This window comes from Stegodyphus dumicola, chromosome X1 (assembly GCF_044657685.1).
Source record: "Stegodyphus dumicola isolate Sdum_Otavi_A_Nest chromosome X1, ASM4465768v1".
Classification (NCBI taxonomy): domain Eukaryota; kingdom Metazoa; phylum Arthropoda; class Arachnida; order Araneae; family Eresidae; genus Stegodyphus; species Stegodyphus dumicola.
In genome coordinates, this window is record NC_140780.1 from 205659774 (window position 1) to 205684743 (window position 24970).

The 24970-nt window shown below is 31.0% G+C and overlaps 1 protein-coding gene across 3 annotated transcripts in view; it reads right to left on the reverse strand.

Annotated features, from left to right (window-relative positions):
* Positions 1 to 24970, reverse strand: part of Tomosyn (syntaxin-binding protein tomosyn) — a 275347-nt gene that overhangs the window by 87669 nt on the left and 162708 nt on the right. For all 3 annotated transcript variants that reach the window (XR_015038723.1, XM_085808289.1, XM_085808288.1), the window contains exons 23-24: positions 18814 to 18957; positions 15708 to 15908 (exon numbers count right to left, since the gene is read on the reverse strand). Coding sequence is in view for 2 of the 3 variants with exons in the window: in XM_085808289.1 (XP_085664415.1) it covers positions 15708 to 15908; positions 18814 to 18957 (345 nt within the window). In the remaining variant the exon portion in view is untranslated. The remainder of the gene's footprint in view (positions 1 to 15707; positions 15909 to 18813; positions 18958 to 24970) is intronic.

Consider the following 24970-nt stretch of genomic DNA (forward strand, 5'->3'; position numbering starts at 1 on the left):
CTAAATTTTATCATTACATATAGATTTAATTCTGGGTGAATACAAAAGAATTACAGTTACAAATTTTACAATCAATAAACAGAAATATTTAAAGGTACTAGAAATAACTGCTTAAAGCATTCACACATTTCTCATTTTTCAAACTTATGGTAGGAAAATATATTTGTTACAAACTAGTGTTCAGAAGTACAAATAAATTAATTTTTTAAATGATTAATTTTCTTACACTGATGGGCAAACACTTTTATAATACCAAAGATCAGCGCCGGGGCTAAGGTTTTCGGCGCCCACATGCGAATTCAAAAAAGGAATCCTTCAGTAATTTGCTGTAATTTTTACTTTCTTTACATGTTACAAGAGACTTTGTGGGAATACTCAAGCAACAAAATTATATTTAAAACAAATCTATTGCTTAAATTATTGCGGAATTAATTTATTAATTTTATGCCTAATAAATAACACAGAATTTTCATTTACTACTCATGAAAGATTTACAAGTTTATTTTATGGCACAATCTGACCTATTATTCCCCTTCCAGTTGTGAATTTTGGTTTCCGAAGTGATTATATGCTGCTTACAACACCAACACATAAAATCAAAATAACTTTAAAGGAAATGTTAAGTTTAAATATTAAATTATTACATACCTAGATAAAAAATAACTAGATAATGAAATAACTTTTATCTCCACAATATCAACTAGTATAAAGTAGAGCAGTTTTACTCCCGTGAGTTGGGTTTTAAATTATCCTTGCTGTAGCTACTTCTATTATATCAGCTGTAGCTATTATATTACCAATATTCAATAGATTATTGAAAGTTTAAAAATTTTTCCTAAATTTTCATTACTTATTTCTAATAAATTATATGACGAAGAAAATTATCACAGTCTGTTTAGAGCTATTCAAAACGTTCAAGTAACTAGTAGAGTAATTTTAGAATTTTTTTATATCACAAATTGAAGAAATCCGCAATCGCCTCACCGAGATTCAAACTGCGGACCTCCCGAATGCATGTCGAACAAGCGTCTAGTTACACCACAAAAGCACGTGGAAAGGAGGGAGAAAATACCTTATAAACTAATTACACCTATTATTTAGAATCATATAAAACACGTTAATTTTGAGTTCATATTTGGTGATTGCTTTAGTGAAGGCAAGTGATGTCTTTGTTACATCACTTGCCTTCACTAAAGTTCAACAGCATAATTAAATTTTGATTATTCTTTTATGTCTTCATTGCTAATACATTTTTCCTCTAGATTTTCAAGCATGTTTTTGTAGTTTGAAAATATTTTGTACTCTAATAAAGTATTTTTAGCATTTTATTTAATTATAAAACAAGTTTAATATTTATAGGTTAAGATGCAGTTGTTTGCTGAGAATGTTTACCCTGATAAAAACGTGTCAGATTATCAAAGAAAACTCTTAAATCTTTGGTTTTAATTGGAAACGTGTCATCATGTGGCACTTTTTAATTAAAATAATCACAATTCAAAATTTCAAAATATTAACCATAACTTTGTACTAGTTGATACCATAGGAAAAAACTACCTCCTCTAGAGTATCTAATGGCTTTTGCAGTTTAAATTTGATTGATGTAGTCTTCAAAAGAATTGCCCAAAACTTTGGTGAAGCACAGTGTTTTCACTGACTTTTTTTGCATCATTTATTATGAAATTTAAAACTTCTAGATCCCATAAAATACAAATGCCTCAACGCTTAAATTTCAGAGATAACTTTGAAGATCCATTTTTTTCCCTCATTTCACATTTACTCTGTAGTCATAACTTTGGCCGTTCATTGCAACAAGGAAATGCTACACTTCTTCTGCATGCTTAATGGTTATTTCATAAAAATTACAACCTGTAAAGAATCAACTTGCAAAAGCATCCAATTATGATAGCATGAGGCTGAAGGCACAGTACTTCACACCATTAGTTTTCACAAGGAGAAAACAGGTTTACAAAGAATTATAAAACCATTTGGGGGACCATGAAATGCAGAACCTTGCATGTCTGCTGGCAGTGGTCGAGAACTGCTTACAAAAACTCTTAAAAGGTTTTCACTGATTTCAATTGCTTCATCAGCATGCACATTGAATAAGTAATAGAAACAATAACCTCTTTGTATTCTTCATGAAAAGCTTAAATTCCTTTACTAGACAGTATTTTATTTATTTATCTTTCTGGCTGATAATAGTGAGCTGCTTAGACTAACAGACAACAGAAAGTGGAACAGAAAGTAAGAGATAGCAAAAAGACTCATATGATTGTTGAAAGTGAAAATATGGCAAAACAGGATTTTCTATATTCTGTATCTTTGATGGCTACTTTAATCCGCTATGTGGGAAAAAAAAAATTAGCCATCAAGATGATATAACTGAGCACAATTATATAACCTTAATTCAAAGAAATCAGGCTATTAAAAATGAAATTTTATGTGATAAAATACAGGTAATTTTGTTCCATATCTGTGTTAATTTTTTATTCTAAATTTTTGTGCAGTTGTAATTACTGAAATACATACATAAATTTTTCTCAAGTTCTTCATGAAGGTTCTTTTTTTGTTAGGTGACATTTAAATGATCTCCAATAGTTAAATAAACAATTAACTTAAAGGAAAAAAATAAATTCAAGCAAGAAATCTTGCTTCCCTTTCAGTTTTAAATAAATTTGTTACTGTTTACTGTAGCTTCAGGTTTCTCTATACATAATTTTCCAAGTAAAAATTTGAAGGTTATGTCGATTATTGCAAGTGAACAAAAATATTTATTTAAAAATTACAAATTTGATCCCAAATACCTTAATTATTTGAATTATATTTTCTTATATGTTTTGATATATTCAGATATTTTTAAAACTGAAAATTGTAAATGTACAGAAATGCTTACATAAAAATCAAGAAATATTTATTCTGATATTTTTCTCGAGATTTTTCCCTTGTAAAAAAAATAAATAAAAATATTAGAGCTTGGTAAGACAAAGGAGTCATAGTAAATAGGACATCAAAGAGAGAGATTTTGGACTTAATGTTTTACAGTTATTGAAATAATAATGATATGTTTGTTTGGATTTTTATTGTTTGTTTATGAATGTGACAGAAATAAATTCTAATAAGCTAGAAAATGGTTTGTTTTCAGTTAATTATGAAATGTAAATAATAGTGTATGGATCCTCCCTTTTATCTGTTAACTAAGTGTGGAGGAACCTAGTGAACTAACTACTAAGCGAATAATCGCTTAAGTCCAAGAACAGAAACGTAAAACTCAAGAAGGGTTAGTTGCCCTTTATTGCTCACAATAAAGATGTACAGACGGTCCCTTTTTCCAGACGTACAACAAAGCATCCACTTGGGCTTAAACTCAAAAACGTAAAAAATGAAACTTAACTAAGAAACTAAAAAAAGAAATTTTGCTGAAGCTAACACAAATCTAACTAAATGGCCCCTAATATTAAATTAGCTAGCGAAGCTACGAAGGGCACGCATAATACGGCCGAGCGTAGTAACAGCTTAAAGAGATGTAGCCAAAAGGCAAATACGTGCTATTCAGGAAATCTAATTCTCTCTCTTGAAGTCAGTAGAACTTCGACTTAAATACTATCTACTACTCATTTGCAATTAATGTGATTCTAAAAACTCATTCCGGTAAGGAATAGTAAGCTAAAATCAGAAGACATAGGAAAGAGTAACAAACTTAAAATAACTGTTATAAACTTAGGATAAACTTTACAACATAACGAAAAAATTTTCTTTGGAATATTTCATTATGCATTAAGGGGGGCACAGCACCTTTAAGCATTCAAAAAATCAATTTTTGTTTTTTTATTTATTCTGATGCTATTAACATTTCTGAGCACTATATAAAAAACCACATTGAAAAATTCCTATTATTTCTCTAGTTATGACCATTTGCGCAAACCCTTATGCAAGAGAAAATCTGATAAAAGGGCAGCCATTGCTATTTAAAGGGGCGGACATGCCCACGTGACTGTTTACGTTCCATTTCTGCAGCTGCAATATTTCTTTCCTTTGGAATGTTTTCTTTATGATTGCTGCCTCACATTTTTTTATTTTCCCAACTCTTTTGAGAAGCAGGAAGGTAACTACTCATCCTTATATCTTTGTTTCCGTTAGCTGTTTGTTTACCTCATGTTAGAATTACGCATTATCGTTTTCTTTCAATTTTGAAAGTTTGAATTGCAGTTTTCACAAAACAAAACTGCTTTTTTAAAAGCAAAATGAATGCTGTTAAGCTTCGTAGTTTAAAGTATTTTTAAAGTAAAAGCTTTATTGCTAAAAGGGCATCTGGTCAAAGACCTAAAAGACGGAAGATGCATCAGTATTATGGAAATCAACATACAAAGCGTGAGTGTGTTGACATAGACCTAAACATTTCTGCATCAGCAAGAAAGATCGGTAACGATTCATCTGCATCAGCTGAACTTGTGGATAACATGAATGATAATTTTGATGGTTATGCTATTATCGATAAAAAACTGTTATTTTCAGCATTAGAACAATGTTTATGTTGTTCGATATGCCATAATAAAATACATATAAATTCAGAAATAAATTATGGGTTGACGATAAAAATCAATGTTACATGCAGTTCTTGTGGAATAATTTTCTCTTTCAAAAACTCTAAGATGGTTGGAAAAAAAACAGAATGCTTCTGACTTAAATAGACGATTTATTCTGGCCATGAGGTGCATTGGCAAAGGACTAGCAGAGTGTAAAACCTTTTGTGGACTTATGGACTTACCATTGCCTGTCGCACAAAAATCTTATGACAAGATTGTAAGTCATATACATGCAAGCTTACATATACTGTTGCAGAAAAAAGTATGAAAAATGCAGCTGATGAAGTGGTCCAGTTGACTGGTTCCATGGATTTGACAGTTAGTGGCGATGGCACCTGGAAAACTAGGGGTCATTCGTCACGTTTCAGTGTGATGTCTATAATTGGCAGTGAGAGGCAAAGTTATAGACAGATATACTTCTAGTGTGCACTGTAAAGGTTGTAAAACGGCGAAAGATTTTCGTTCAACAGAAAACTATTTAGAATGGAAACGTCTTCATGTGAAAGTGTGTGCAAAATATCATTCGGGATCATCTGCCAAGAAGAAAGTGAACGGGATGGTTGAAATGTTTTCTCGATCAGAAGAAAAATATGGTGTTCGTTATGTGAACTATATTGGTGATGGTGACTGTAAAACTTATTTAGCACTTTAGAATAATAATACATATAGTGATCCCATTTCTAAAATAGAATGTGTTGGTCATGTTCAAAAAAGAATGGGTACACGTTTAAGAAAATTAAAAAGTGAATTTCGTGGAAAATAGCTAAGTGACGGAAAACCTCTTTGTGGTAAATGTCGTCTCACCGATGTCTTGATCGACCAACTTACTACGTATTATGGTAATGCCATACGAAAACACTATAACAACTATCGTGATATGCAGAAAGCAATATGGGCTATATGGTATCATAACCCTCGAATGATAATGAAGCAGTTCACGATTTTTGTCCAGATGGAGCAGATTCCTGGTGTCAATACAAAAAAGCTTTTTTTACTGGTGCACTGAAAAAATTTAAACATAAAAAATCTGTACCTGTGGCTGTTATGGATGCCATAAAGCTTATTTTTAAAGATTTGTCTCACCCAGACTTGTTAAAAAAGTGTACTGGCGGGCGAACGCAAAATGCGAATGAATCGTTAAATTCATTGATTTGGATATTTTGCCCCAAAACAACAAATTCTGCAAAAAACATTGTGGAAATTGCACTAAATTTAGCTGTAGCAAGCTTCAATGATGGAAAATGTGCAATTTTATCTTTGATGAGTGAATTACAATTGACATCTGGTGCTGAAAGCAAAACATTTGCTAAAAAGGCAGATGAACTTCGCTTAAAATTTGCTAAGCAACGAGCGCTGATTAACAGTTTAGAGGCTCGTATAGCTAAGCGAAGGGAGAAAAAGAAACAAGATGAAATGAATAAGCTAAAAGAAGGAGTTGTTTATGCACCTGGAGCATTTTGATTAATGTTACTAAAATATAAATAAGGAAAAATTAATATTAAAACTTTGAATTTTCTCAAAATGTTAAATTTTAAGATTGTGTGCATAATTGCTTTCAAACTATATATGATAAATACATGAAAATTGAATCATATGTGTATCTTTATATTATCTACATGTTAAAACCAAAAAATATCATATTTTTATAAAAAAATTTTAAGTTTTTGATTAAAAAGTATTGAAATATTTTGATAATTTTTAATTTTTTAAAATTGTTTTACCATTTTATAAATTTAAGTAGTTTTTTTAATATATTCTGGTTTTAAATTAAAGTTAGATATATTCTAAAAGGATTTTGACCAAAAATTGTTTTCTGCATGCCTTTTTTTAAATTTTATGATGCGTGCCGTACTTATTGATTTTTATTTATCTGTTAATCATGAGTATTTTAAATCAACAATTTGAAAATTATTATTGAAGTGAAAGTTTTTATTTTTGAACACAATGTTGAAAAAGGTGTGGGTTTCACATCTATAATCAAAAAATAGAAATTATTATGATATTATTTGTGTATCAGAAGGTAGAGTTTAGTCGTGTTTAATGTTATTTCAATTAAAGCAAAGGTACTGTGCCCCAAGTCTTTTTTTATAGATTTATCACCTCTATTCTGTGCAGTATAGGCTTCCAAAATATGCATTTCAGGAATCTTCACTCAGTACATCCTGATGATAATGGAATATTACTTCTGCACAGCAAAACAATTTTACCGATCTAATATCTGCATAAATCAAACTTAAAAATGTTAACAGTTCCTAAGCTTGTTGAAGGCTAAGCTTAGAAACGCTTCTTGAAATTCTCACATTCTTTTCAGAAAATATATGTGTCAGGGAGTCATTACTTTCCCATGGAATAAAAATAAGTACCAATATAAAAGGTTCTAAAATATGTTAGTTTCTGGAGGGGAGAATGCAAATGAGATTGCCCTGACATAGTTTCAGAAGGAAATGGAACTATGATTTCAGACTTTGATAGAAAATAATGAAACCAAATTTTCAGGTAGTGAAGATGGAAATTTTTTACATCTAACAATTCTAAAACTCTGATTAATGTAAAATCTATAAAATCATCTACTGCAACAAAACTAGAATAATTACTATTTGTATTAAATATGTTTGCAGAAAATGTATACTTAAAGTACTGTTTACTTCCTAGAAGTATTTTACATGGTTATTTTTTACAAAGGAAAAAAAATTAAAATATAAGAAAGTAGCTAAAAGCCGTTATTTACTATTCTAAAATTAAATTGAAAATAATACACTGATTTTTGCGAATTGGGTAAGACTGGATATGTATTTAACTCTTGTAATTTGAGTTAGTGATGTTTTGCTATAACAAATATGAATTTTTTGTTTAAGTGCAGCGGTTTATTTTTATTATTATTTTTTTTACACAGTGAAGCAAAGAATGGGATATGCTATGTGCATTTTGACTGTGGAGGATTTTACTCATAATACTTTTAATTGTGTATAACTTATTGAAATGTGCAAAACAACCAATGTAACAAGAATTTAATACATAAAACTTCTTGTATTAAATATGTTTTTTAATACTTATGTAAAGTTAACAGAAGATGGTGCTAACCATAAAACATCACCAGAGTAGTAATTTAAATTACTTTTAGCTTTTATTTTTGATCGAAGAGCCAAGAAGTTTGTCATCATCATGTACTAGAACATCAATGTTATTGTATTAATTCAAGTAGTATACTGGCATGCTATTTAATCTCATAATTTAGATTTTAGAGCAAGCAGTTCTGGCAGATACTAGATACAAAATTTCATTAAAATTTCACACTATATTCTTGACAAAACAAGACAATTTCCCTCTTAAGCAAATTTAACTTGAAACTGAGAATGAATCATAGTTTTTATGCTTTTAAATAAAGCATTTTAAAACATCCTATGATTTTCAATAAGTTCTTCATCCTTAAATTATTTTAGTAAATGAAGATATATCATTCTGGTATAATGCATTCTAGATCTTATCAAAGCAAAATGTGCATGTTGCTAATTTACATAACTTTCACTGTATTTAATTACAAATACTTTCATGTTGCTAATTTACATAACTTTCATTGTATTTAATTACAAATATTATCACTCAGATATCTTTAAAACTTAAGGATGTCATATATTTAGATAAAATTTTAAACCGTAATATGCGTATTTCTAATGCATTCTCGTTTTTGTTCTAAAGCATTAGAGGCCAATTTTAAAATTGCAGAACATTTGCTTGCCTGAAAACTACACTGAAAAAAATACTTCCCGTTTACAAATTTTATGTCATGTACAGAACTGCAGATCTGAATGCTGTTTTATTAAAATGATCATGATTGCAAAATGTTTTGTTTATCACTTTGTTTTGCTTTTTGAATCAATTTAATAGGTTAATTTCTGCATTTAAAAATAATTTATTAATATTCAAGTATCGTCAAACGAAGTAAAAAAACAATCATTCATTGCGTGAAAATTTGCTCATCTGTTTCTATTCTACCAATTAAATAAGATTTAATATACCTTTTTGTATTATAAAGTAATTAATTCTAGTTAAAATATTACATGTTAAGGATAAGTAATATAAAAATACATATCTCAAAAATTATTATAAAGATTTTGGGATTTAACAACTGATGTTGCAGTGTGCTTAAAATAGAAAATGGTGTCATTTCAGTACCATTTACTATTCTTCAAGAAATGCTTTCATAAAGATGACAATACTTTTATTTGAGTCAACCCATGTTTAAAACTTCATAATTACAGTTATGACAAATTTTCTTAATAGAACCTTTGCATGCTTATGTAAATTAATTTCTAATATGACAAAAAGCTACCTTCATTATGTGGATAGCTTTATGTCTCTAATGTAAATAAATTGTCAGTGGTCTTACCTAAGTAATTTTTTTTTTACTTTACTAATCAGAATAGCAATATAAATTAATTAAAAAATTTGCTGCTAGGTAGCAAACTGAAGAAAGTTGCATTTTAAAAGTTATAAAATGGTCTTTGTAAGGGCACTCTTATGAAAATTTCTGTCTTTCAAATAGTGGCTGACTTGCATAAAAACGTTGGCACAATTATGAAGCGTCTGTGTCATTATACTACTTCATAATTGACACTTCATAATTGTTGGCACAATCATGAAGTGTCAATTACCTGTCCTTTCTCAGGTATTGAGGAGGTTGTTTTAGTATCAAGAAATCTTTAAAAAAAGTATCTAAAATGTGTTCAGAGTAAAAGAATAGAGGAAGGAATACAAAAATAGGGATAATACCGAAGATATTTTGGGGCACACTATTAACTATTTTCGTTTATAATACAATTCATAACATTAAATAAAGATTGTTTCATTTCATTAATTACTCAGACATTGAGAAAGGAACTTTTTGCTGTTAAGTAATAGTTCACACTCTTACAAAAGGGGACGAATTATAACACAGCACTACTTATTTGGACATGTAGCATAAAGATAAAATTCACTTGCAACATTATTTACTGCTCCTATAAAACTTAGTTTTGCCAATTTTGCTTTCAGAATTTCAATTTATTCTTTAATACTTAATTTGTTATTACTGAAATTTAAAAAAATATATAGCATTTTTCAAACCATTAATATTCTGATAATGTTCCTTTTACTAATTATTGTCTTCACTTATTTTTCAGATACTGAATTTGGAAAAATTAATTCAGTTTCTTATTGTTTATATGGTAAGACACAAAGTTTTAAAATTTAATGTATAACAAGACAATTAAATAATGTACATTAATATCATGCCTTCATTATTTTGATTTTTGTATGCATTTTTTAAATTTTGTACAACAAGTTGTACAAATATTTTCTTTTTATGTGCAATGGGAAAAAGCTACTAACTAATTACAGAAACATTTGATATATGAATAATCAATCATTAATTCATGTGTTCTGGAAGTCTTAGAAGCAACAGAGTCTCTTTATTAAATGGTATTCTGTATCATTAAAATGAATTTTTATGCAGTTAAAGATGTGCCTCATAAATGAAGTGCTGATTGATAGAGAATTAACATCATAAAATTACTACTATTCAGTGTTTCTCTCAAGCTTTCCCTTTAGAAGTTTTCAAAACCCAACCTACCCATGCATTAGCTATCATAATGTCTGTTCATAATAATGTTTTAAATTAAGTTACCTACAAGAAACAAAATTTAATTGAACAAAAATGTAACTGGAATAGTAAACACACACTCAAGTTTAGGATTAAAGATTATTATTATTATTATTATTATTGACAATGAACTGAAAAGAGAATTCCTTCACCATTCCAAGTTAAGAATGATAAAGCCCCATGTTCCAGACACATTTTGATTTCTTTTGAATGGCATTTAAATTCCACTGATTTTTCTCTAACAAAATTCAGAGGATTTTTTTTTAGTAGGCACTACTTCCAATTTATATATCCTTTATTATTACTGATTTAAGCTGGCTGTTCAATTTGCACGAGACACATCAAATCAAAATGTTAGAAACTGCCAGATTACTATATCAATCAGCTTACATTATTTTTTCAACAGGTGAAATATATACAGTATTAAAGCATTAGATCAACAAAGGTACTTTTAAAATGAATGGGAGGGGGAATATAATTTCTGGTAAGTTTTACTATGTATGGAAAAGCACATTTAGCTGTGAAACATTAAAGTAACAAAAAATAAATTTACAGACATAAAATGCCATTAATAAAAAGGAAATTTCATACACATTGATACATTGGTAAAGTATCTATGAAGAAAACTGCAGGTATATGTTTAAGAAGATGTATTAAATAGAAATTGTAATCTTAAGGGAGGAAGGGAAGTAGGTGTCACTTATTGCTTTTATGTTTTCTTAAGGTAAACTATATAAAAATAATTTATTTTGAAATTTGTTTACATAATTGATCACTCAATACACAATACTACTAAACATTATGAATTTTTAAATAAAAATTTATACTTTTCAATGACTTTAAAATTATTTCAATTTTCCATCTCAATAACTGCATTAACATAAAATTCTACAATATTAAATTCATATGTTTTTAGAAGATTGATTTACTTAATGAACACCTTTTTGGTTTCTTGTTTTCTTTTATTGCATTTAATAAACAGTGGAAAATTTTAACATATGCATGGAAAAAAGTGTGTGGATTTTTTGCCCAAAGGGTGTTAGCCCAGAAGGACTATTAATTTCGTTTTGGCATTTTGCATTCATTCGCTATAAATGGCGAATCACTTTTTAAATTTTTGCCAACAAATATTAGAGCCCTTTATTATATGTCAAAAAATTAAATAATGAAGAATCTGCATAAATGTATGTACGTTTCTCGCATGGTGATAAAACAATGGTACCTAGAGCCATCACATTTTGAATAACATATGTCTCCACTCAAATGTTGGCATCTGGAAGCCCAAATTTGGGAATTTGTGTTATTATCTGTTTCATATTTTGTAAAGCATTTATGAGTTTTTGATTAAGAAACTCAACGATTTCAAAGCCAGCAATGGCTAAACCGTGCTGGAAGGGACATTTTTATCTCCAACGTGCGAAACTGTGTATCTGGAAATTCTAAAGATATGCTTTTTAAAATATTTTGTGATATTACTGTTGAACTGAATTTCATGGTTTCAGTGCGAAGAGCATGATATTTAATAAATAAATGTAATGCACACAACGTTAAAGAAAGGCCCCTTTGGGCATAATAAAATCTGAAAGCTTTCATATTTTTTATTTTTGATACTGTAAAGTTTAATTATGTTTCATACATATATTTTCTTCTTTACAGCTATGTGACTAAAATAAGTGCTGGTATATGAAAATAACATGTTGTCACGGATTTGGTATTTAAATAGCTAATATTAGTAGAATTATAAATTAAATTGCTTTATTCCCCGTGCAGTGTAGCACGTGATGAATATTAAGAGAAGGCTAAGCTGGAAAATTAAAAATACAAAAGCATGTGCATTTAACATTTAATAAATAAATATCTCTTTTTAATTTCGAGAAAATACCAGAAAAGTCTCGTGCATTTAAAAAGTTTATCTAAGCGGCATGAAAACCACTCAATTAGTTAGTAGTTTCATGAGTTTTGTTTAGAAAATGTTGTTGACTGTAGCGAATTCGCGGATTAGCTTTCTCAAATCTGAATTAATTCTACTGAACGTTTTAGTAGTTTAGGCAATAACTACTGTGAGATATTACAATATTGTATGAAAATCTGAGGAAATTTAAGTATTTTGTTTTACTTGCTATAATGATAATAAATTTTATTCATTTTTCATCGGACTTGTGTATTCAATTCATAACGAACCCGTACGTATGTAACAATCTGTTTTAAACATCGTTTTTACATTTGTAATATGCATATATTACCAGCATTATAAGTATGGTACTAAATAAATGTATGTACACCTGTGAAAATATATGCAAATTTCATGAAAAATATGCATACAAATGTAGTAGTACATTTAGTAAGAAAATAGTTGATTCACACAAATTTTCCCCCCAAAATGAAGGTTAATACGCAGTACAGTTAATACAGGAAATTTACCCCAATTTTTAACAAAATTATACCTATATACAAAGCAAAAAAAAGAGGGAAAATTAATGTAAATTTATATGTAGAATATACGTTCATACTACATAAGAAAAGTTGTGCAGATTTATGTAAATTTTCACTAAAAATATACAAAATAAAAAAAAAAAAGTAAGATTACTTATATGCGATACATGGAAATTTTCGCCAAAAATATATGTAAAACCTTGAAACGTACGTATATTATATGAAAAAAGTATGAATAAAGCATGATCAAATATATACCTAAATATAAATATACCTAAATTTTACGTAAATATCTAATATTTTTCCAGAGACATTTTATATTTTTCAAGAGTTCTACATTTTTTTATGAAAATGACCATTTGTAAACTGCAAGTATTCTTTGCATGCAATTTACAAATACATGCTGTCTGAGTAAGTTGTACTTTAAAGAGAGGAAAATTAAATCTGAATTTAGTTGATTAGCCATCCAGAGTGAGAGATATAAAAGTGCCCCCATGTTTTGACTCATGTGCCGAAAGCTGTGATATTAACAATAACTTCTGCATACAAATATTATCCATCAGATGTTATTTGGATAATATTTAAATAAGGCACACTGCAGCTAAATCAGACATGAAAACCAACTGTACATAATGCTTTGAAAATATGGATGAAAAAAAAAAAGATGCAACTACTGGCATAGAAGAGGAATATGATGGACAAGGGTCAAGCCCTGGTATAAGAAAAATTTTAAAATCCCCTCCTCTTCCAGTGCTGATTAGAAACTCCTACAGAACTGAACTCAGTAATTTAAAGTACACAGCTTCAGTAATGTACACATTTGCACCATCTATATTGTTATGGTACAACTATTGCACATAAGCCACACATCATTCATGAAACACAAGTGGCTGAAAATTTATTACCAAGGAAGGCTGAAAATTTATTACCAAGGAGGTTGATGAATCATGATTGACACTCCTAGTTCATTCGATATCCCAGCAAAAATTTTATACTAGTCTGCACGGAGTTTAATGTTGAATTCAGCTAATACTCCACAATGACAAAAGACTGATTTATTTCAATGGCAGTTGCTCACTGTGTTATTTACCATAAAACATAAGCTCAGATATTTACTTAATGTAACAGTAATCTAGTAGGTTCCAATGCCTTTGCAAACTCTACCATGCTAGTTGCCATGCAGTATCATAAGCACAGGTCTAGTTTTCTACTGATAAGAGGGCATTACAGAACTATCTTTTTCAGAATCCTGATTTAGATCAGAACAACAGATATAAAATTAGACATAACAACCAGTTTAAGTGTTATCTTCAGTATCAGCCTTGTACAATAAGTGGCATGCCAGCCCTATAAAAATATACTGAAAATTGTTTGATACTACAGGGTGATTACAATTAAAGTTCTACTTTCAAAAGGCTGTAAAATAAAGAACCACTGGTCAGAATGACCTGAAATTTGACTTAAATATATGCGAAGCAATGGAAATTAATCTAGCAAAAGAGATAAAAATAGTTCAAAATTTTATCCATAGATAATGCTGGGCTCATAATGATATGCTAATTATATGACATGAGCTTACATATTAGACTTATAATAAACACATGGAGTACATACAGTTCTTATTATTCTCCATCTGAGATCATCAAGACTCAGGCTCTGCTCATGAAGCTTTTTTACAAGATTGACGTCTAGGCGTCAATTGCCCTGAAGACGTTCTAGATATTACGGTCATTAAGACTTGGACCTGGTCCCATGTCTGTCCCCAGTCTGCAGAAGACCAATTCAAACAGACCAGTTCATTTAACATGAAATCAGGCAGAGACAGGAAAGCTATTGTGCTAATGTCAGGCACATAGCTGTAACACTGCAAGAAGATATGAGCAGTGGTGTTAGAGCAAAGGTTATCATCTGATTTTTAGACATGCCTCTGTAGTGCTATCTATTCAAAATTATGCATACTGAGGAGTTGCTTCCTCCCAAATTGCCAAAACGACAAACTATTGCCTTACAATTTCTTCCTGAAATGGAAGTGGACAATGCATAGCCACCAAACATTTTGTGAATAGGCAAAAGCCACTGCCATCTCCAAGATACTCTCAATACACAAAATTTAGGAATATGGGCAAAGGATAATTCATACCCTCTGCATAATGTTTTTCATTCAAAAAAGGTCATTGTGAGGTGCGATCTACAGCAGCATTTGTCACTAGGCTCATTCTTTTTTGAGGTGATATGTCCTGCAGCTCCTCTTACTTATACCATTGATGCTAAATGGTATTGCTGTTTGAGATGGTGGTGCTGTTTTGAGATTTCAGCTAAAGGCAGAAAATGGTGGACAGCATAGTGAACATTTTCTAAGCAAGTTTATACGGTATTTCCCCCGCCTTTTTAGCGAGCCTTCGTCGTGTAGTGAACTGCACGCTCAGCATGTAATTGAGAGGTCCGGGGTTCGATTCCCTGTGAAGATGCTGCATATTTCTCATCTTGCCTGCTTCCAAAAACATACCTAATGTCTATACAGTGGCGCTCGAACTAAAAAGGATGTTGGATGATGATTCTCCTCACCCAGGATTTGGCGATTGGGGCCCCTAAAAACCCCAGTTGCCCTTCAAAAGGGGGAGTCATTCTGACCAATGGATCTTTTTTTAAAGGCTTTCGAAAGGGGAACTTTAATTATATTTACCCTGTATGTCTGAATGCGTTAATATTCCCATGCAAGCAGAGAGAGCATGTGTTACAAACACAACTTTATTCTGTCAATAACTGACAGAATACAACACTTTTTTCCCTAAAATGTTTCCTGATAGTAAGTAGCCATGCATTAGTCAAGCTAATAGAGTACTAATTCTATATAACCATTCCAAATCATATTGCTCCAGTTTATGCATAATATTTGTTCATTCTGCATAGCATCTAATTAAAATTCAAAATTATTTTTCAGACAAAGAAATTAAACAATCTACTATTTTGTACAATTATACATGATGCTATATTTGATTCTCATTATAACACTAAAAATACTTTTTTCTTTCCTATGAAAAATTAATGCATACCATGATCTTTCAGTAATATTACTTCAGCTTTAACAACAAATGATGTTTCAGTAAGATTCACTTTCTGAACACAAGTTTGCGATGGAATAGATACAACCAATGCTTGTTTTTCTGAACACAGAAGAACTAACTGCGAATCATGACAATCAGATGATGAAGTAGGAGAAACTTTGCTTTTTGAATGATTATTTGATGAAAGTTCTAGAAGAATAAAATTTAAAAAAAAAATTAAGACAACTGTATTTTGTTGTTATAAAGTACAGCAAAAATAAATATACACATAAATATATTTGGAACTAAAAAATATTACATATTCAAACTGTTAACCACTATGTTTAAAAGCACAGGAAATTATACTGTACAACTTAAAATTAGGAACTTTTGCTTACAAACTGATAGGTTTTCATGTATAAACACAAAAAATAAATAAACAGCTGAAATATTTTATATTTTATAACATGAAATTCATTATCAACAAATAAAAAGGGTTGTGGTGACATCGTTTGCAACACTGAAACGCTATCTGTCAAACTGTGGGAACATCGTTTGAATACTGAAATGCTACCTATCAAACTCTTCATGTTGCAATTTCCTTTTTGCTCAAGTGGCAACAGTAAAGGAGTTTGGAATAAAAAATAGATATTGGAAATTGTTTTCAAAAAAGAAACTCCTTAATATGTGTTTTACTCTTGTTCTCTCGTTAATAAATTTATTTAAACAATTTCGATCTCTACAGTGCTCTGTTAATACGTTTGTTCTTAATCAACGAACCTATAAATTGGTGGCAGTGTTCGTGACTGATTGATTGTGATTAAATGTCTACACACGAGAATTCTGAAAGACCAATGGAGAGATTAACAGCCAGTGTTAAGTATAAAAATTTCTCCTTTTTGGATATCCGATCCCAAATTATGGTTTCTTCAAATAGTAGCACAATTCACAATGCTGGAATTATGGCTGAACACACAAAATATGATTATGAAGTCATTATATACTTCAAGAAGCAGCTTGTCAGCTATTACATCTCATGGTGATTACCATGCACTAAACGCAGACACCTTACCAGAGTATTACCCACTACCATTTCTAATGGACAGTACAAATGTTCTGTATAGAAAAACAATTCTTTTCAACCATAGCTTTGTTAACAGCCTACTAACAGATCCCTGTTCAAGAAGCTGGTATTCTGAAGACTGCTATCAGAATCACCTTTTGAATTTCCATATCAGTCTTTAATCCGGACTCGTCGGGACTTCGGCGATTCCAGATTATAGATCATCAGTTTAAATCTGGTAAGATGGCATGCAGAAATTATAAAATTAAAAATATGAAACCGTAATTTATAAAATAATGAGCAATTACGATCTAAAGGGTATCAAAATTTACAAAAAAAAAAAGAAGCTGATGACAAAAATATTCATTTGGTCTGGCTTAAACAAAGACTGTGTGTGGACAAAGACAATTGTGGACTAAGCATGTTTGGCATACTAATGAGCCAAAGTTCACAATCATACCCATGCTCCAGCTGCTGAATTCAAAGTTCTAAATGGACGTTTCAAGCCCCTTAACATGGATATTGTTGGCCTTTTACCATCCTGCAAAGATTTCTGTATTTGCTTAGTATCATTGACAGATTCATTCAGTGTATCAAAGCTGCTCCTTTAGAAGATCAAACTACAGATTCCATCGCTGGTGCCCTTGTCACGACTTCGATTTCCAGATTTGGTCAGAGAAGATAACATCTGACCAAGGTCAACAGTTTGAAAACCAACTCTTCCAATCCTTGAGCAAATACCTAGGCTTCAAAGCTAATACTATCACAGCTTATCCCCCACAATCTAATGGTTTAATCACTAGACTGTGGCCAACATCGAACTTAAAAAAAAGCCTGAAATCCTACCTTCAAACATCAAATTCTTGATGTTCTAACTTTAGTTCTGCATGCAATTTGATTCATCATTAAAGAATATTTGCATTGTTCTGCTGCTGAACTTGTGTACTGTACACCAATCTCTTTGGCTGGAGAATTTTTCAGTAAATCCCCAAATGCTAAGCATTCAGATTTTATACAAAAATTGCAAAGTCACATTCAAAATCTAAAGCGAAGTCCAACAACCAGGCATGGAGAAAAAAGTTTTTTTTTTTTTTTTGTTTTTTTGTACACAAGTACTAGCAAATTATCACCATGTATTCATCTTAAATACATAAATTCATCTTCTCTTCAACCAACCTATCTTAGATCATATTTAGTTTAACAAGGTTTTGAGAAATATTTTGAAGTGATAGTTTCAGGCAAAATTCAAAGAATATTGATTGATAGACTGAAACCATGTTTCAAACTCAAAGATGAAGTAACAAATCTTTAGACCTGTGAAGCCGACAACTTTAAAATTTCACAACCACATCCTAGTAACAATGATCCTTCCAAAGACACTGACCCTAGAAATACAAGAACTGGTCAAAGGATGAGACTTCTTGCATATATGAAAGACTATGAGGTGAAACGCTATCACTGGAAAGGAGGTTGATGACATCATTTGCAATAGTGAAAAACTACCTATCAAACTGTGGCAGCCTTGTTTGTGATACTGAAATGCAATCTGTCGAACTCTTCCCATCGAGATTTTTTTTGCTCAAGTGGCATTTTGTTTTGATAAAAGAAACTTGTTATCATTTGAATTACTCCTGTTTTCCTGTTAATAAATATATTTAAAGAAGTGTTCTCTACAGTATACTGTTAATAATTTTGTCCATAATCAACGAACCCATAAGGTTAATGGAATTTCACCAAGAGAAGTAAGAACATTTTTGTTATTATGAAAAGTAAACGCAAAAATATTATGTCCCAAGTTTTCTTGTTAACAAAAATAAAATATTACAGTCCTGAAATGTTCACAGCATATATATTTGAAGAAAACTTTTAAAAAGCTACATGAATCAAATTAAAATTATAGATTTGTATTGAATTTTTTCAATGTATTAAAATTCTGATGTAATTTTTAATGTAATCATCTAAAGAATTTTTTTATGTAAAATTAAATTAAAACAAAATATTTGCTTAAACATTAATGAAATAGATAAAAAAATATTACGAATTTCCCCATACTCTTCTTTTCTTTTTCTATTACTCCTTTACTTTCAGCTTCTTTATTTTCAGCTTTCCATGATTCAAAATGTGAAGCAAGCACTGATCCAGTTGAATCAAGAAATGATATAGAAACAATTGAACCTTTAATTCTATACACTGTGCCTAAAATAAAACACAAGATCAATTAAGAAATAAAATATCACGTTTTTATCGACATAGACTGACTGGACATGACATAAATAAAATTGACTTTTTTAGTACACATTTTAGGTTTTATTTGTACATAAAATCATATTCTGGACATTTAAACTAATATTTATTACAATTTACACAAAAGAAATTTAAAGAAACTCACAGAAAAAAAGTGAATTAAAAAGAAACGTGCATTAAAAATGAGTAAATTTCATCCACCATATCATGATAATACAGAAATAATATATTCAAATATATTCAAAATAGGTTTCTGAAAGTAGTTTGTACAGTCATTAGGTTTTCTTTGAGATAAGAGATGTGAAAAATGAGCTATGCCCACAAAGGGACTCAAACACTGGACCTCTCTAGTACGTGTCAAGTATGCTTCAATTTACACCCCGAAGGCATGCGAAAAGAAGGGAGAAAATATTTTATAGGTTCAAAGACTAAATATAAATAAAAAATTTATGAGCTTAGATATGCACTTTTTGTGTAAATATTTTTGACCAGTAAACTGTGCAATGAAATCTTACTCAAGGTGATTAAAAAGGGAATTACAGACTTATTTCTTTAAACACTGATATAATTACTTCAAACTCAAAATTTTTTGAAGTAAAGTAGTTTTATGTGAATTGTTTCAACAATATTAAAAGGGTTTTGTAAATACAATAACTAACATTTTATGTGGTCTCTCCATTGATCCAAAAACTATCAGTATGCTTTCATAAATTAAGTACAAAGAGTTTCATAGTTTTACGTGCAAAATTTGAGGAATTGTTCAAAAACAAATTTATTATTTTAGTTCTCCTTTCAAATCCTATCACTAAACAACTTTTATCATATTTTAGATGATTTAGGCAGAAGCTACAAAACAAAAGGTAGCTTGATTTGGCAATTAAAGAACGTGTATGTGATAAAACATTGCATAATTAACTTTTAAGCTAGCCTCAAGAAACTAATGATTACTAAAATCTCCATGAAATTTGCTGTTAAATATAACTTAATACAGAATAATGAATACAAGAACTCTCTTTTCTAAGAAGACTAAGTAAAAAATTATGAATTTTACATTTAGCTTTGAAATTGTTTTTGTAAGATTCTGTACCAGTTTTGTTAATTGCTATTTTGATTTTAACTACGTTTAGAATTAATATTTAAAGAAAGAATGCTTGTGGAAACCACTTTTGAGTACCTTATTTAAAATATTACATTACACATTTTGCTTATACAAGGTATCAAAGGAAGTTTGTACACACTCATTTACTTCAGAATTAACAATCTCAGAGTGCACACTTGTTAAGGTTCATCTCTAAACAGAACATTCTGGATTGAATGAAAGAAATTGTAAGGTATATAGCGGAAATTTATTAAACTGAATGTTGGAAAGAAGAGGGTGGGAGAAGAAACAGGTTGTAGAATGCAAGCCAATTACCATTAATTAACATTCAGTAATATGCTAACTAATGTGGTATGATTACCAGTTACAAATCACTGGACAAAAACTGATAACAGAATGTACTGCTTTGACACACACACAAAGTTACTGAATAATTTCTGTCACAGTTAATAACATTTATGAACATCACTGTTGTTTAGTATTTTCATTGACATAAGCACAGACTAACACACATTAAAGTGTTCATCCTGGACAGATGAAATAGAGAAGAGGATAAATTATCAAAGCCTTAACAACTCTACTAAGTGCATACCTGAACAATAGGCAGAGTCGTAGCTGGGGTTTTCAGCGCCCAGGGACAACTGAAGATTTTGCGCCCCTTACTGCTTGCCAAGGATGGAAAACATTTAATTCTAAAATGTCGTAACATCAGTTTGGCGCCCCTTGGATTCTGCGCCCGGAGACAGATGCCCCCTCTTGCCACCCTCTAGCTACGCCCCTGACAATAGGAATCTTCACAGTCATTCAGATGCCCAAATATTTAGCTCTGCCAAATCAAAGATATTATTTGCCATCTGTGCAATAATATGCGGCATCTGCAAAATGGAATGTGCAAATCATCTGAAAGTTTCCTAAAGGCATGCTTCTCTATCCAGATGGCAAATTATAAGATGGCAATACTTGCTGGCACTTGCAACTGCAGTGCCATCGATACTTCTCAGGTGTATGCCCAGCATTTGCTGTCCAGTCTATAGAAAGCTGATATAAAATCATTTCTAAAATATTTTATGTTAAAGCTGCACCACTTGTGAGTTCCCCATCTCAGAGAGACAAATAGTATAGCTCTATACATGTTCTACTTGGCAAGCCTAGAAGATTGAATGTTTCAGTGATTCCAGAGAATTTACTTTGTAATTTGCCTTTACCATTCCAAACCTAAGAATGGAAATGATGTGCAAGGCAATGAGAGCTAATACTTTAATGTGAGCAGCAAATTGTGAATAAACATAGTATTCATCACATATGACAGAAATTTCATTAAACATGCATTTGGATTACTTGCATCATGTCAAAGTACTTGAGGTTAGAAAACTTTTTTTAAAGGTAAGTTGCTCATATTCACATTAAAAATGGGGAAAACCATGAAAACGTCCATAAGCCAGCTAGGATTTAAACCTCGGTCAAACTACCACGGTACAGCAATTTTATCACATGCTGATGAGCACTGTCAAATATAGCAGAATCAAGACTGATATCTGCTAATAAAGAATTTACAACGCTCGCACAAATTGCATTTGCACAAAACAAAAGAATAAAACTAAAATAATAACAGCTTTACATCCGAGTGTAGTTTAGATAATATACTCCAAACCATTCTCTTCCAAGCAGCCTCTATTTTGTCTACATTAAAAAACCTGTTTTGGATTACCTTGCCTCCTTTCATGAATATTTTATAGAAAAAATGAAAAGCTATTAGCTGCTGCATGGTCATAAGAGATGGATTATTTTGGACCAGAATGTTAAAAAATGTCATAAAGGTTATTCGCATCTTCCTTTTGGAATAATAAAATAACCCAGAAGAAACCTTTTTTGAGTCTAATCTTCATTCAAAATAATTAAAAATATTTTGGTCTTCTTCAGTCTGACATCAAGTGTTACAGAGCACAAATTTGAAAGAATGGAAATGTACTACTGATAACAACATAACACGTTTTCTTCACACTTTTTTTAATACTCAGCACATTGGACTCATTAATAAGTTTTCCCAACTGTTGTTATGCTCCTGCCTTTTTTTAATTCGGCCAGTAGTCAGAACTTCCTTATAATGTTAACATATTCTTTTTTTTCCTTCGCAATGCCTTCAGAACAAGAGAAACTTGAGACAATGAGCAGAAATTAAATGCCCGCCAGTTCAGAGAAAAATGCAAAATAAATTAATAGCAAGATTTTGGTAATTTTCATAATTTACTACAGCATTTTTATTTATTTATAATTTTAAATATTATTATTTTCTGCAGACAATCAATACTACAGAGAACTGAACAGTGGGGATTAGTGTAATTACACGACCAGAGGCTTAGCCAGCAGGATGCAGGGAGATGCACATAACTCGCTAAACAAATGAAATTTATTTTCAAATTATTTAGCTAACAAATTCTCGTTGTTTGCTGTTTTACTTATGTTGTTGTTGTTCCTTATGCTCATTTGTTTGATGTAGTCAGCCCAAGCCCCCTAAGTTCTACGTAGCAAGGAGCACTAGATTACATCTGCCATTGGCAACAGCCTTACCACCGGGGGATGGGTCCGAGCACCTTCGGCTAACTGCATATTTAGAGTGCCACCATGCTGTACCGTCACTACACATTTACAAACATCCATGCCTTTTCCGGGATTCAAATTTGGACCCTTCGGCTGTTTTACTTATTATTCTGCTCCTCAGCTTGTCATGTAAAAGCCTAAAAGCTACCTATCCATATAAGGTCCTGATAGCCTTTTGTATATGCTCACTGCATAAACTGCATGTCTTCATTCATTGTCACAAATCAGTAATGGAAAACTGGCTGTAATTTCAGGAGTTTCCTGCAAACAACATTGCCTCTTTGTCCTATCAGTTGACAAATATGCATCATTTCCTCAATATCCTTGCAAGTCAAGGACAGGCTTCCTTGTGAAAAACTAGAGGATGTTATTTGAAAAGTCTCAGATCACTTTCTTGAGTCAATGGGAATGGGAAGAAAAATTGTAACAATCTCACGTTTAATTTCATTCAATTTTAGAGTCGGTATAGTACTTAGTACTTAAGTTACTTAGCACTGAAGTACTTAATAGTTAAAGAAACTAATATTATATAACGATACATAGCTTTGAATTTTTCGAAAAACTTGCATGTGGAGCTTAAAGATTTTCATCAACCAGTCAAAGTGTAGAAGTTATATGAGCCAAGAAACTCACTGATCCATCATTCCACATCTGCATTTAGGGTTATCACATATGAATGAGCCTTTACTGGCTGAGCATCAGAAGGGTAATTGTATGTGACTCAATATTTGAGGTTTGTTACACTGAGTTTCTTAGAGTTAGGGAATGAAACCAACTGACTTGTCTACTGTTTTGTTTGGTAGCCATCAATATGAGTGATAAAAGTATGGCTAACTCTATTGAGCAATGCATAATTATGAGGTTCTTCACCTATGAACCATGAAATACCTCAGGTCCAATATAGGAAACATACCCTTTCGTGGTCAAGAAAGGTTTAGTGCAACAGTTTCAAACAAGGCCAAAAATGTTTTACAAATCAAGTTCATCCTTTTTCTCCTTACTGAATAACAATAAAAAAGGCTGCCCAAGCTCTTCTTTCACAACTGCTTCAAACTTTTTTCGAAGAAGCAGATATTTTTTGCATTAAATCGTCACCTGTGACAAGACATGAATGCATCATTACACCCCTGAATCAAAATCTGCAAACATGGAGTGGAGGAAGAAAGGTGAAAAAAACCAGATTAAGCCAAACTGCACGGAAAGTGTTGGCTATGGTCTTCGGGGACTCCATATTAACATGTTTGGACCCCTCAAAGAAGTCCTAAAAAGTGAACAATTTGAGACACACAATCAAATGGTCAAATCCATGTGCCTTCCAAGCTTTTTTCTACAAAAATAGAAGGAAAAATAACAAAACATTGAAGAAAGGCAGCCTGAAAGAAGGAGAGTATATAAAAAAATAATTTGTACAGATGTTATTTCCTATACAAATTTTGTTATAAAAAAGGCTCGTTCATATTTGACCAACCCTTGCATTTACTTACAGCAATTTTTTTTCCATTTATTTTGTAAGTTTCTACACTGTGGAAACTTCAACAAATTTACTTCTCTTTGTTTCTGGTTTTCGATCTTCAACCAAACAGTACAAAACTAGCTTAACAAAGTGACTCAAAGTTTACTATAATTATTGAATTTTAGTGTTATGAATGATAGTGATACAAGAAATTCTTGGAAGTACGTTTTTGTATCTTATTACTATCTATAACCATTTTTTTTAACCAAACAGCTAGACACTTGCAACTTACTATTTTTAACTACGGATGACAGTAAAGCATAAGGCACTTTAGGCATTAGAAAGGGTAAGACATTTTAGGCATCTAGAATCACTCAAAACAAATCTCAGTTACTTTCTGACAAGGCTTGATTAAATCACCTATGTACACGATGCTACATAAATTGATAACTGAATACTTTCTTAATGGCACAGAAATTTGTAGCTGGCCATTTTTGCTCTAAAGCAAAAATTTTGCAAAGAAATATGTCTCATTTCATTGCAGAGTTAGATTTGATATCTTAACTATCATATCTTACAATCACTTTTATATGATCGAGCTTCTTCATTTTATAGACATACTTAACATGCACTGTCATCTTACCGTTTGAGCTCAAAATGTACTGCCCATAGACTCCACAAGAATATAGGCCCATATTTTGACAAATTTATTGTTATTTTTTAGAGTGTTGGCATAGATAAAAGTTCAGGTATACTGTTAAAACTTTTGAGCCTATGACTCTGTTACAATGGTCCTGCTAATATGCACAGCCTGT